This window comes from Crocodylus porosus, unplaced genomic scaffold, assembly GCF_001723895.1.
Source record: "Crocodylus porosus isolate Cpor-Errol unplaced genomic scaffold, CroPor_comp1, whole genome shotgun sequence".
Classification (NCBI taxonomy): Eukaryota; Metazoa; Chordata; order Crocodylia; family Crocodylidae; genus Crocodylus; species Crocodylus porosus.
The window spans coordinates 47838928-47850914 of NW_017728947.1; the positions used below are offsets into that span (position 1 = coordinate 47838928).

General features: G+C 46.9%; 1 protein-coding gene across 5 annotated transcripts in view; it reads left to right on the forward strand.

The window, feature by feature from the left end:
• The first annotated feature begins 972 nt into the window (after positions 1 to 972).
• The window catches only part of EXD2 (exonuclease 3'-5' domain containing 2), a 31096-nt gene continuing 20081 nt past the window's right edge, over positions 973 to 11987 (forward strand). For 3 of the 5 annotated variants that reach the window (XM_019552054.1, XM_019552053.1, XM_019552055.1), the window contains exons 1-5: positions 974 to 1025; positions 3021 to 3412; positions 4813 to 5069; positions 7821 to 7947; positions 9362 to 9687. In XM_019552054.1, coding sequence (XP_019407599.1) covers positions 3080 to 3412; positions 4813 to 5069; positions 7821 to 7947; positions 9362 to 9687 — 1043 coding nt within the window. In that variant the 5' untranslated portion in view covers positions 974 to 1025; positions 3021 to 3079. Of the gene's footprint in view, positions 1026 to 1265; positions 1524 to 3020; positions 3413 to 4812; positions 5070 to 7820; positions 7948 to 9361; positions 9688 to 11987 lie in introns of those variants that run through there. The other 2 variants (XM_019552051.1, XM_019552052.1) reach the window with 2 other exon arrangements.

The following is an 11987-nucleotide window of genomic DNA, read 5'->3' on the forward strand; positions in this document are numbered from 1 at the left end:
AAGCATTTCACAGAAAGTTGCTATAAACTCAGGATTTAACCATGTCTCCTCACCATCTACCGCAAATTTCTGTCAGCTGTGCTTCTTCCCTCTACTTCCCAATAGTGTTGGTACCAACACATGCCAGAGCCAGACTGTTTCTACACACCAACCAAGTTTATAATCAAGAGATTTCCTACAAGGGCTCTCCCCTCTCATGTCCACCACATTCCCAGCCAGTGACATGTCCAGTGATTATCTCCCCAAATTAGAAAGTCTTGTTTCCATTTCACAGGGAGTCTCAGTGTCAGTGCCCAAAGGGTGATTGGCGTTGTCTTCTTCAGCAGGTGGATCCGACTCCTCCCTCAGGAGTGGGACATCTATACTGCAGGATCAGGTGGCCAGTTCCCAGATGAATCTGCTTCACACAGTTCCCTCCAGTCTCCGTCACTCCTTGCTTTTTCTGCTCCACCTTCTAATCAGCTCCTGGCAAGAGAAGGAGGATGCAGGTGCAGGCAGGAGGGTGCAATTATTTGACTCACTCAAAAGCCCTGCAGCTTCCTTCCTTGACCCAGGGAAGCATGGCTTCAGCAGACACTTTACAGGGCTGCTAGACTCATCTGCTCTTTTCACCCTTGGGTGCAGGAAGGATGATGATGGCCCACTTGCACCGAGGTGGGCTCTGAAGCTGCCAGGTCCCTGACTCCCTAGTGCCTCCAGGCTAGCAGTGGGCCCATCCTTGCTCACCAGCCCATGCAATTGATTCACACTGAGCAAAAGTGCATTGGAGCCCGAGGAGCATACCCCACACCCGCCGGTCAGTAGCGCGCAAGCTGCTGTGCCTGGAGAAACCCTGTCCGGGCTCCTGCGGTAAACAGAGGCGATTTCCGTACAACATGGCGGCGCCCAGAGGCAGAATCCGGGGAACTCCTTTCCCTGAGAACCTCCGGGGACCGGAAATGTCCTTCAGCTCGGCAGTTCCGGGTGGGTGTGGTGGCTGCAGCGTGGAGAGTTCCGGTCGGCGGAGGCTGTCGCTATCGGGGCAGGTGAGGGGCGGAATGGGGATAGGGTTGGGGAATTCCTGGCAGCCGGGCCGCTTGGCTCGGCCTGTCTCGCATTCACACGCCAGAGCCTCCGGGCCCCACCTGCCCGCGCCTGGCCCGGGCTAAGCCGCCGCGGGTCCAGGAGCGGGGCCAGAGGACTGGCGTTGTGGGGAGTCGCGCGCTGCGTTCAATCCTGATCCCGCGACAAGGCCCGGGGGGCGGGTACCATCCGCCGGAGTCGCCCATTAGGTCTCTGTGGCCGCGAGCCGGCTCCGCACGGGCCCGGCTGCCTGCTCGGCCCAGGGGCTCAGTCTGCAGCAGGGGCGGACGAGGAGGGGCGCCGTGTCCCTAACACTGCACGCCCTTGCGTCCAAGGCAGAAGAAACCCGAAGCAGGGCCCGGCACCAGGGGCGAGGGCCGCGTCGCTCCGGTGCAGCCAGCGCCCGAACTGCGGGGGAGCGCAGGGTGGGGGCTGAGCCCCTGTCAGACGAGAGTCCCCCTGTAAGATTTGGATATCGTAACAGAGGTGGGGGGAAAGGGGGGCGTTGGTTGTAGCCGTGTTGGTCTAAAGGCATAGGCAGGCAGGATTATTTGGGTAGATGTGATATTTTGTATTAGTAGGGGCGGGGGGACGTTCTTTGCAAGCTTCTGGATGCAATCGCTTTTCATTGGGAAGGGTGATTGGACCCAAAAACTTGCCAATAACTTTTTTCCAACTACTCAGTTGGTTTAATAAAAGGTGTCATGTCTTCCCAAAGAACCTGGCGGACTTGTTAATCAATGAACCAGTTCAACTCTTGGGGTGGGGGTGGGGGTTTAACATCAAGTTAAAGTATTATTTGCACTCTGGTTGCAACTGAAGCAAAACCAAATACAGCTTCACTGGGATGAGTTAAAACTGGTGAACTAGGAGCCAGGTTACCAGGAGCAGCTGGTAGGCAGCAGAAAGGCTGGCTTGCTGAACACAGCATCAAGATCATTTAAAAAAAAAAAAGGAGCGTGGATCATTAACGCCCCTGAAATGGAGAGTTCAGGAGTGACAATTCTCTGTCCTGCGCTAGCGCAGTCCTGGGTTCAGTTTTGGGCCCCCTGCTGCAGAAAGGATGAGGGTAAACTGGAGAGAGGCTAGTGGAGTGCAATGAAAATGGTTCAGGGGCTGGGGAACAGGTCTTGTGAGGAGAGGCTGAGGGAACTGGGAATTACTCAGTCTGGGGAAGAGAAGACTAAGGCAGGATTTAATAAGAGCCTTCAACTACCTGAAGGTTCGTTCCAAGGAGGATGGAGCTAAGCTGTTCTCTGTGGTGGCAGATGACAGAACAAGGAACAATGTTCTCTAGTTGCAGCAGGGAAAGTTCAGGTTAGATATGAAGGAAAACTCTCATGTGGAGGGTGGTGCGGCAGTGGAACAGGTTACCCAGAGAGGTTGTGGAGTTTCCATCTTGGAGGCTTTTAAGACCAAGGTGGACAAAGCCTTGTCTGGGATGATATAGTTGGGGGTGGCCCTACTTTGATCAGGGGTTTGGCTTGGATGACCTCCTGAGGTCCCTTCCAACCTTAATATGATTCTGTGATCAGGTGGATCATAATGAGCTATGAAGTCCATAAACTCCCTCAGCACTGCCTGACTAAAATGCTGCTGTCACTGCCTGGCAGTTTGTTTTAAACTTTGGGTAGAGTAGGAATCAAAGTGGGGTTGCAGCTGAACCACTGTATCCCTCATGGATTCACCCTGGTTCTGAACAGACACCAGATTAATGGGAAGTAAGCGTCTGCTTCCACCAGGTGACTTGATGTGCAGTGGCTGTCCTTGGCATTCCTTCTGGTCCCTGTTGGGCTTGCCCCAAATGGAGCTCAGTGGCTTTTTAAAAGCCCTCCTTCATTTTTATGGTCCCAACTTCCTGGTAGGACTCCAGCTGTGATGTCATTTTATGCTTTGTAAACCTTGTAACTAAGCTATATTTAACTACCATGCCTCTTTTTTTTTTTTTTTTTTTGCAGGCTGTGATTAAAAGTCCTGTGATGCTGTTCTGAGTGGGTGAAGCAGACGGGGATGAAAAATGCCCAGACAGACAGCAGTGACGGTCACAGCTGCCGCTTTGTTGGGTATTGCAGCAGGGGGGCTGATTTTGTGGGGGGTCATCCGGCGTTGGAAAGAAAGGACCCACTGTGTCAGTAAACAAGGATCTGCAAGAGAGCCTGGAGATGAGGAACTGACACCAGTGGAAGAAAAGGAGCTACTTCCCTTCAACTATCCTGCCATTTCTTGGGTGGAGAAGTTCCTGGAAGCAGAAGTTGTGATCATTTCGGAGCCAGAAGAGTGGGAGGGTGTGGAACCATTGCTGAAGAAGGAGCTGGAGAGGTGGCCAGTGCTTGGGGTTGACTGTGAGTGGGTGAGTTATAAAGGGAAGCTGTCCTAAGGCAGAGATGGATTGGATGAAGCCTGGCACCTGATCAAAGTCAACTGCTTGTTGGAATAGACACAGCAGCAACTGGACTCTTGAAACTGCCTTTATGCATGATGGATTGATATTTATTTGTTTGTTTGTTTATTTATTTATTTATTTATTTAAAAATTATGATTATTTTTGTACTGTTCTTGAAATTGAAATTGGGTCACCATAGATCTGGAATTACTGGTTCAGCTGTTTGTTAGACTTCATGGATAAATCTAACCAGTTCTATTGGAGGAATTAGAACTGTAGATAAGCATTTATATAATGTACTTGTATGCTGTTTCTTTCAAGGTGCATCATTGGAATGATATTGGGCCTCACTGAGTTAAAATAAGGGGATGCTTTAAAAGTAGTTAAGAGTTGTGAGTAATTAACAATAAGTTAAGGAGGGAAAACTGTAACTAATATAAAATATTAGGCCTCTCAGGAGGGGAAATTCCCCCACAAGCTTCACAGCAGGTTTTCAAATGGAATGAAGAAGAATAGTTCACATGACAAAGTTCTGCTGGCAGAGCTATGCCTACTAGTGATGTATAAAGATCACACCCTGTAGTGGATAAAACTGTCATTCAGGGGAGTTGGAAAGCTTTGGTGATATAACTCTGCCTGCTGTCAAGCTACATTTATACCAGGGGCCTGGCCACTGGTTATAATGGCAGCAGCCCTATAGACAGAGACTGATTCAGAGGTAGGCTTCTGGCTGGACTTCTTGCATTCATAAGCTCAGTTAATACATAAAGAAAAGACACTTAACAAGTAATGCAGGCTGTGAAATAGTCATCCAAGAAAAGTGATAGAAATTGCATTACTTCAGCCACTTCATATTGGACCAGAAAATGCTGTAGGGAATGCACTGTTCAGTGTAATGCTACAGTGGTCTGACAAGGTTTGGACTGAATTGGGTGACAACAGGTCTTTCCCATCTTTAATGTCTGTCTGCGCTTGTACATGAGCATGAAGGCTGCTCTGAGGTGCTGTAATTACAGGGTGTCAGAGCAGACTTGATTAACTGACTCCGCTAGAGCATAACTACCATGCTTCAGCAGCCTCCCACATCTTGTGTATCGGTGTCCCTGCACTTAAAAATGGCAGCAGGGGTACTTGAACTAAAGCTCATTGAACAAGCTTTAGTTCAAATGCCCTCATGGCCATTTTGAAGCATGGGGATGCTGATGCATGAGATACTGCAGTGCTTTAATTAAAGTGGTTCTTGGAGCTGCTGTAATTAAAGTGCCCCCCACTCCACCCCTGGAGCATGTCTAAAATACCCTATGGTTCTGTTCTGGCTTGTTTCAGGACTGGATACTAGTATTCAACCCCAACTCCTTGTGTTCCAGGTGTCAGTGGAAGGAAGGGCCAATCCCGTATCCCTCTTACAGATGGCTTCCTCCAGCGGCCTTTGCATTCTCGTTCGTTTGTCCAGGCTCGTCAACAGTGGATGGACTGTCCCAAAGACTTTATTGGACATCTTTGCAGATAGCACCATATTAAAAGTAGGAGTGGGTTGCTGGGAGGATGCCTGCAAGCTTCTTCAGGACTATGGCCTTGCAGTCAAAGGGAGCGTGGACCTCCGTTACCTAGCCATGAGACAGAGGTGTGTACCTATGCACAGGAGCAACCTGCTTGGATCATACAACTTGAGTTAGAAATGGTAAAAATGACTTTATTTTGGTGAAGGATGCCAGATGGGCAGGTCTGAAGTCCTTGGTGCTTCCTTAGCACAGTTAACAGTGTGGGTAGCAGCCATGCAAGTTCCCCTCTAGGTGTCCTTGCAGTGTCTCAAACTTGACCTGGGGGACCAGCTGTACCAGTGAGACAGAAGTAGAGTCCCTGTAGCCCATTCAGGTTGGGTCTGCATTTCAAAGTTTTGCTGAATAGGAACTGGCTTGTTGTTTTTTTTTTTTTTTTTTTTTTTTTTAAAGAAAAGGCCACTCCTAATTAACATAGCTATGGTGGCAAAACTTCTGGACACAGCTATGCTGACAAAAGAGGGCTGTTGCTGATTCAGCTGATGTCATTTAGAGAGGTAGGGTAGTGATGGCAGCAGGAAAAAAATTCTGCCCCATACACCTTATATACTCTAGGGAACTCTATGCTGGCATAGTTATAGCAATAGAATAATGTAGACAAGTCCTGGGTCCTTGTCTTCTCTGCTGAAGTTGTCAGTAGTCGGTATAGTATAGTGATTGTTTTTGTAACTAGCTCCTAGGATCTCAGTGAATGCTGCCATCTACTTTGTTCAGTGGCTCACAGTTTCAGTTTAAATCAGAACTGAATTGCAAGATCATGAAGATTGAATAAGAGGTAGAAGGGAAAGCTCATCTGGTCTCTCTGAGCAAAGGGTTGGGCTTAACTAGTTTCTTTCCACCTATCAGTGTGCACTACTTATTTTTGTCCTCTGAGGCAGAATCTTTCAGCCTGTGGAGCCATTTTAAGTGTTTATGGGCTCCGAAGACTGGAGAATGCTGCTTCTGTTACTACCAGCTGAAAAGCCTTCCAGTATTGGTGCTTTATCATCTAGCATCCAGGGCTTGAAATGGTGCTGGTGACAGCTTTATCTTCCATATAATCCCAGGTGTGAGGGTGCTAAATAGCAACTTTGCTGTTCTTTTATCCATACATTAGCAATGAAGAGAGTTGGACAGCTGATGCTGGGTTCCTGTCTCCTCAAGCTAAACCAATGGTTTTCAACCTTTTTACATTCAAGGCACCCCTCAGAAAATGCCTGCTCTGAGATGTCCTTATTTATTTATTTTGCTTTTTGACTGGGAAAAATAATACAGGAGTTCTTCTATTGCAGAAAACTCCGAAATATCACAATAGGTCAGAATGTTTTGACGCTATGCATTTCTGTTTGAAATCTCTGGGTTTATCTTGTGAATCATGTTTGCACACACAACTGTGCTAATATTCTGCAGCGTCTTGTAGCACCTGGGTTGAGAATCGCTGAGTTAAGTATTTAGCTTTCACCTAAAATACCTCTCTTGCTCCTGTCCAGTCTTAAAGATAAGTAGAGTGAGGCCTTATTGCTGAACATTATCCATTATCTGCGATCAAGGGTACGTGTGCACATTAATTTTGTATCTTTATAATTATGGTTTTGCATACAAATTAAGAGTGTCATTTGCAGCACAACAATAGAGGCTGTTCTGGGTGTCCATAAAGTTGGATTATTACAAGTCCAAATCATATGGTCTAGACGGGTAGGGTGCTTGCCATGTAATAGGTACTGGTTTACCACAGTCACATATATAATATAAGTCTAGTGCTTATATTACGCAAAACAGCTTCAAGAGGAGAGGCTTGAGATCTAATGCTCCAAAATTTATTAGCGAACTAAGAGAGCAAGAATAGAGGTGCACCGATACATTGGTTTGATATCAGATCGGCATCAATATAAAGAAAATTAACTGTATTGGAAATCGGCCTGATTTGGCCAATGAATGCCTGTGCATGCATGCAGCTGCAGTGCAGTGTGCAGGCAGCTTGAAGAGCTGTGTGCAGCTGGTAAGTCTGTTTTGGAAGGAGAGGGAGGAGGCAAGAGGTGTGGCGGCGTAGCTCAGTGTCCCCTACAGTGAGGGAGGGAGTGGGGCAGGGGCAGGGGCTGTGCTCAGAGGGGGTGGCAGTTGCGCTGGGAGGGAGGCTATGGGGGAGGCTGCAGCTACCCCAAATTTTGCTGTAGCCCCCCCCCATAGCCGTTGCCCACTCTGAGTGCAGCCCTGGCCCAACACCTATTTCCCCCGTGTGGTGGGAAGAGCCCAGTGCAGCCCTGTCCCTAGCCCATAGCTATAGCCCACCCTGCCTGCACTCTGCGCAGATCTGGGGGCACATGTCTCGCCCCATGCTCTCCCAAAGTATGCACAGCAGCGGGAGCCACACCCCACTCCCCGCAACCCCTGGACAAGCCGTGGCTCCATCCCATGCTGGCTGGGCAGCATCTGCCTCAGCTCCTGCCCCACTCTCTCCCTTAACGGGGGAGGGGGGGAGGGTGTTGATCTGCCCCACACACCCATTCCCTCCCCCCCACCCCTTCTACCACAACAGACTTACCAGCTGGATGCACTGTATCAGAAATCGGATCAGTATCAGTTGATATGCCTCCTTAAAAATGAGCCAGCCGTATTGGCCCCCAAAATCTCTATCAGTGCACCCCTAAGCAAAAGCCATGCTAGCTTGGACAATACAATTAATTAGCAAGTGAGCAGGTGTCTTGTTGCTAGTGGTCCCCAACATGGGCCTCATCTCATTTTTCATTGTTCACCATGTTTGAACAGATTCCGGACAGAAGAGAAGTTTTGGTTTGCTTTGATGGTTGTCTGTTTACTCTTTTGTTATTAAACTGAAGGAAGGATCTGCTCCAGAATGGGCTCAGCCTCAAGTCTCTGTGTGAGAATGTCCTAAACTGCCCCCTTGACAAGTCTCCAAGCCTGCGCTGCAGCAACTGGGAGGTGGAAGAACTGACTCAGGACCAGGTGTGTCTTCTGATTAGTCTTCCTCAGAAAAATGCTACATACAATGTTGTAATCAAAGCCTCTAGTTGGACTTGGGAAATGTGAGGTCAGTTCCCAGCTCTGCCACCAGCACAGTCTGTGACTTCTATCTCAAATCCCTCTTTCGTTCTCTGTACTGCTACTTCCTTCTTTTTCAATAGGGCTGATTTCCTGTCTCCTAGAGTGGGGGACCAGAATTCAAGGTTTAATGCCTGAAAATCACTAATGCCTCTTCCAATGCCTTTTTCAATGCCAGGAGTGACTGAAGTGCCAAGTGTTAATTTATTTCAAGGGAAGCCCCAGAAACTGGTAACTGCTAATCTGCAAGGGTTTTGTGTTCTGTGCGTCTCACGGGGCTCAGCAGTCTGGCTCTGAAAGAGCTGAGCACTCTTGCTTTGATCCAGCCATGCATGTGGGATTTGTATATGACTGCTGGTGCTTGAAGTTAAGCACAAGCTCGAATGCTTTGCTTAGACATAGGCAGACAAGGTTCTTTGGGTAGATGTGATACCTTTTATTAGACCAAATGAATAATTGGGAAAACATTTCTTTGCAAGCTTTTGGGCACACATGCCCTTCCTCAGGTACAGGGTGAATTTGCTGGTGTAATAAGTGCTCTCTTGGGTAGAATAGAAGCCAAGATGCAAAATGCAAAATAAATTCTCCCTATGCCTGAAGAAGGGTATGTGTGCCCAGAAGCTTGCAAAGAACAGTTTTTCCAACTATTTACTTGGTCTAATAAAATATATCATATCACGTGTACCAAAAGAACCCTGCCTGCCTGTGTCCTTAGACAGCTACAACTAACAGCCTGAAAGCATGTAAGGTATTGAATTTTGCTTAGACGTTTCATAGCTGTGGTCTGGTTCTAGGATAGTGCCCCTGATGAGCAGATTATTAATCAGCTCCTTGAGATAAGGGAGCTAACCACATAAAGCTCTGGGTATGCCTTTTGAACACAGCCTGTCAGTAAGTTTCTTTGGTGTGGAGAAGTCTAGTATGTGTGGGTATGAAAATCTTTCAGGAACTCCACTGGGAGGAATATCTTGTGGGTCCAATAAAAGGTATCCACAAAAATCGTTGCTTCTAGAATGTTAGAGACCACTAGGGGGAGGCACAGGATAAATAGCTGTACAGTAGGTTGCTATACTGGCATCAAGTTGTGTAATGAAAGGGAGGCCAGGGACAGTTGCTGTAAGTAGGGAGTATTATTATTGTAAGCCCCTCACTTTGCTCAATGTAAGTGTCTAAGTAGAACAAAGGCTGTTTTGGGCTTTACTACAAATGTTGTTAAAAATTCACCATTTGGGTGAAACTTGACTCAAGTCCACACATGGTGTTTGGCTTGTGCTGTCTGTTGAACCATAATGTTGTACTCTTTCTGTTCCCCCACCAGATCATGTATGCTGCCAAGGATGCCCAGGTCTCAGTAGCTCTGTTTCTCCATCTTCTGGGATTTTCCATCCTCCCTGCTACATTTGAAGGTCAAAATGCTATCACTGCATGGGGGAAGGTGCTGGGTAAGTGCCAGGGATTGATGGACATCCCATTCAGAGGGAGAAGCAGTAGCAGCCTAGGAGATGATGGGAATGGAGAGCCAGACTCCCAGCAGAAACCAAGGAATCGGAAACCTGCAGCCAATGGCCAGTCCATGGTCAATCAGCAAGTGAAAGACCCTCGGAAACAAAAGCGGAAGCCCCTGGGTGTGGGATATTCTGCAAGGTAATTGCATGAGCATTTTATATATATATATATGCACCTCTACTTGTGTTTGCAGGAAGAAGATTTTTAATGGATGCCTGTAGCCTAGGTGTGTCAAACTCATCTGGCCCTACTGGTCAAATGAGCGATGCAAAGCTGGCCTGTGGCCTGGATCAGCCCAACAAGCCAATGGATCCCAGACTCCCTTCCCTTCACCCCATGTGCTGGATCCAGTGCCTGTGGCACCCACTCCAAGATCCATGTTGCATGGAAAACCCTTGGTAGTTAGGTCAGGACTGTATCATATGTGGTGCCTGCTCCAGCCATGCAGTCCTGGCCCTGGACCAACTGGAGCAGGTGCTATGCATAGTAAGTCTGGGAGCGTTCAAGACAGGAACCATGTGTGACATGGTTCCTGGAGTGTCCAGAATGGGCACTGTGTGGAAACAGAACATCAAACCTCAACTACCATCCGAGTTCTTGGTTCTTTTGTAGCAGCGGAGTCTGCATGTCCATGTCCAGTTATTTTACTTTATTTCTTTTATTTAAACTTAAATAAAATACAATGTATATAAATTTAAATAAATGAAAGCAAATCAGGTTAAATCTTAATCTGTTCCCAGCATGGGGAGACATGGTACTGATTTTAGGTTTTATTTGGGTATGTCAGATTTTATGCATGCAAACATGGGAAGTTAAACATTTTTAGTCACAGATGCAGCCAGATGAAAAGTAGATGTTTCACTATTCACTTTCTCCTTTATGATCTTCCTTTAAGCTAGGAAGGAGCCAATCTAGTGGTGCCCATAATATTAGCTCCGTTAGTATTCGCTAACTGCTACAACAGAAATCGCCAAATTCTTTTGCACATATGCATTCTTTTTTTTATGGTCACTTCATCATTTCAGAATCTATGTAGAGCCAGCATCAAATAAATCCAAGAAAGATCAGACCCCTAGGAAAAAGTGAGTCCTTGCTACAACAGAATTCTGAGCAAGTGGAGACGCAGCTTCAGGTTTAGTGTGGTTTTTTCAAAATGAAGAAACCCCTTTAATGAAAGACATTTAAAACTAGATGAGACGATATGTTGGAGGGTATGCTGGAAGGGATTGCTGGGAGGATATGCTAGAACAGGGCTGTCTAGCTGGTGGCCTATCAGTCACATCCAGTCCCTGAGGGGTTAACATGTGACTGTTCACACTCCTAGTCCAGGCACTCTTGCCTGGCCACTCCATCTACTGCTGCCACCAGTATCTCTGGGCTCCCCCTCCTTCCTCTGGCTTCTGCTGGAGGTGGGTTGGCCTGTTAACCAATGGGGCACCTGGGGTCTTGGCCCATGGGCATTGGCATGGTGCAGCAGAGGCTTGCCTGCTGCATGGCAGGAGGCCTATGTGGCATGGTGCAGTGGAGAGTGCATGCCTACCTCAAAGTGCAGTGTAGTATGTGGCCTGTGCAGTGGCCCCTGGCTACTCAGAAATTGGACAGCTTTGCTCTAAAAGATAGCATAGATGTGATTCAAGAGGTCTTTTTTTCCATTGGCTGTTTCTATGAGAACATTTAAGTTGAAGATTCTTCTACTTTAAATTACTTTGACTAAGCTGTTACTTCTATCTCCATGTATTTACTGGGCAGAGCTAGCTACAGAAATATTCCTTACATTGTTTGCTACCTATTCACTTAAATTGTTGATAATTGCTGATAGGTGCCCTAGAATAAATAAGTCTCCAGCACCCCCCAAGATTTTTATCATTGTGTGCTGGAGGTGGTATTTTTGTCTGGCTACCCAGTACTGTATGTATTATAGTTCATGCAAGAGGTTGTGGCCTAATGCTTGTGGTAGCTGCTGGAGTTCAAATGAAGAAATTATTGCTGACATAGTCATCCTGTCACTAGTGAGAGGAGCTGGGGAGGGAATGGAAAAACTCTGTACCATAGTAGTAGTTGCCCTCTCCTGTTCCTCATGGCTCATTCTGCTTTTCCACTACTAGTGAAGATCTAGTAGAGCATCCTTCCTGGCCATCCAGTTTTGTTTCTGGCATACTGTTCAAGTAAAGCTATTTTCTAAATCTAAAAAAAAATACCTTCTCTGTAGTGCTGACAACACCTGATTGCATTCAAGCATTGGTTCCTGTTTATCACTGATGAGGTAGAATAGCTTTTTGCATGTCATACAGTGATGCTAGCTCTGAGTTATGAGTAATTAATTTCTTCTTAACATGCAGCTTCTTTATTTATGAAAACAATTAAATTTATGCAGGGGACTGCATGCTTAGGGGCAACCAACATGGGTTCATCAGTGGCAGGTCCTGTCAGACCAACCT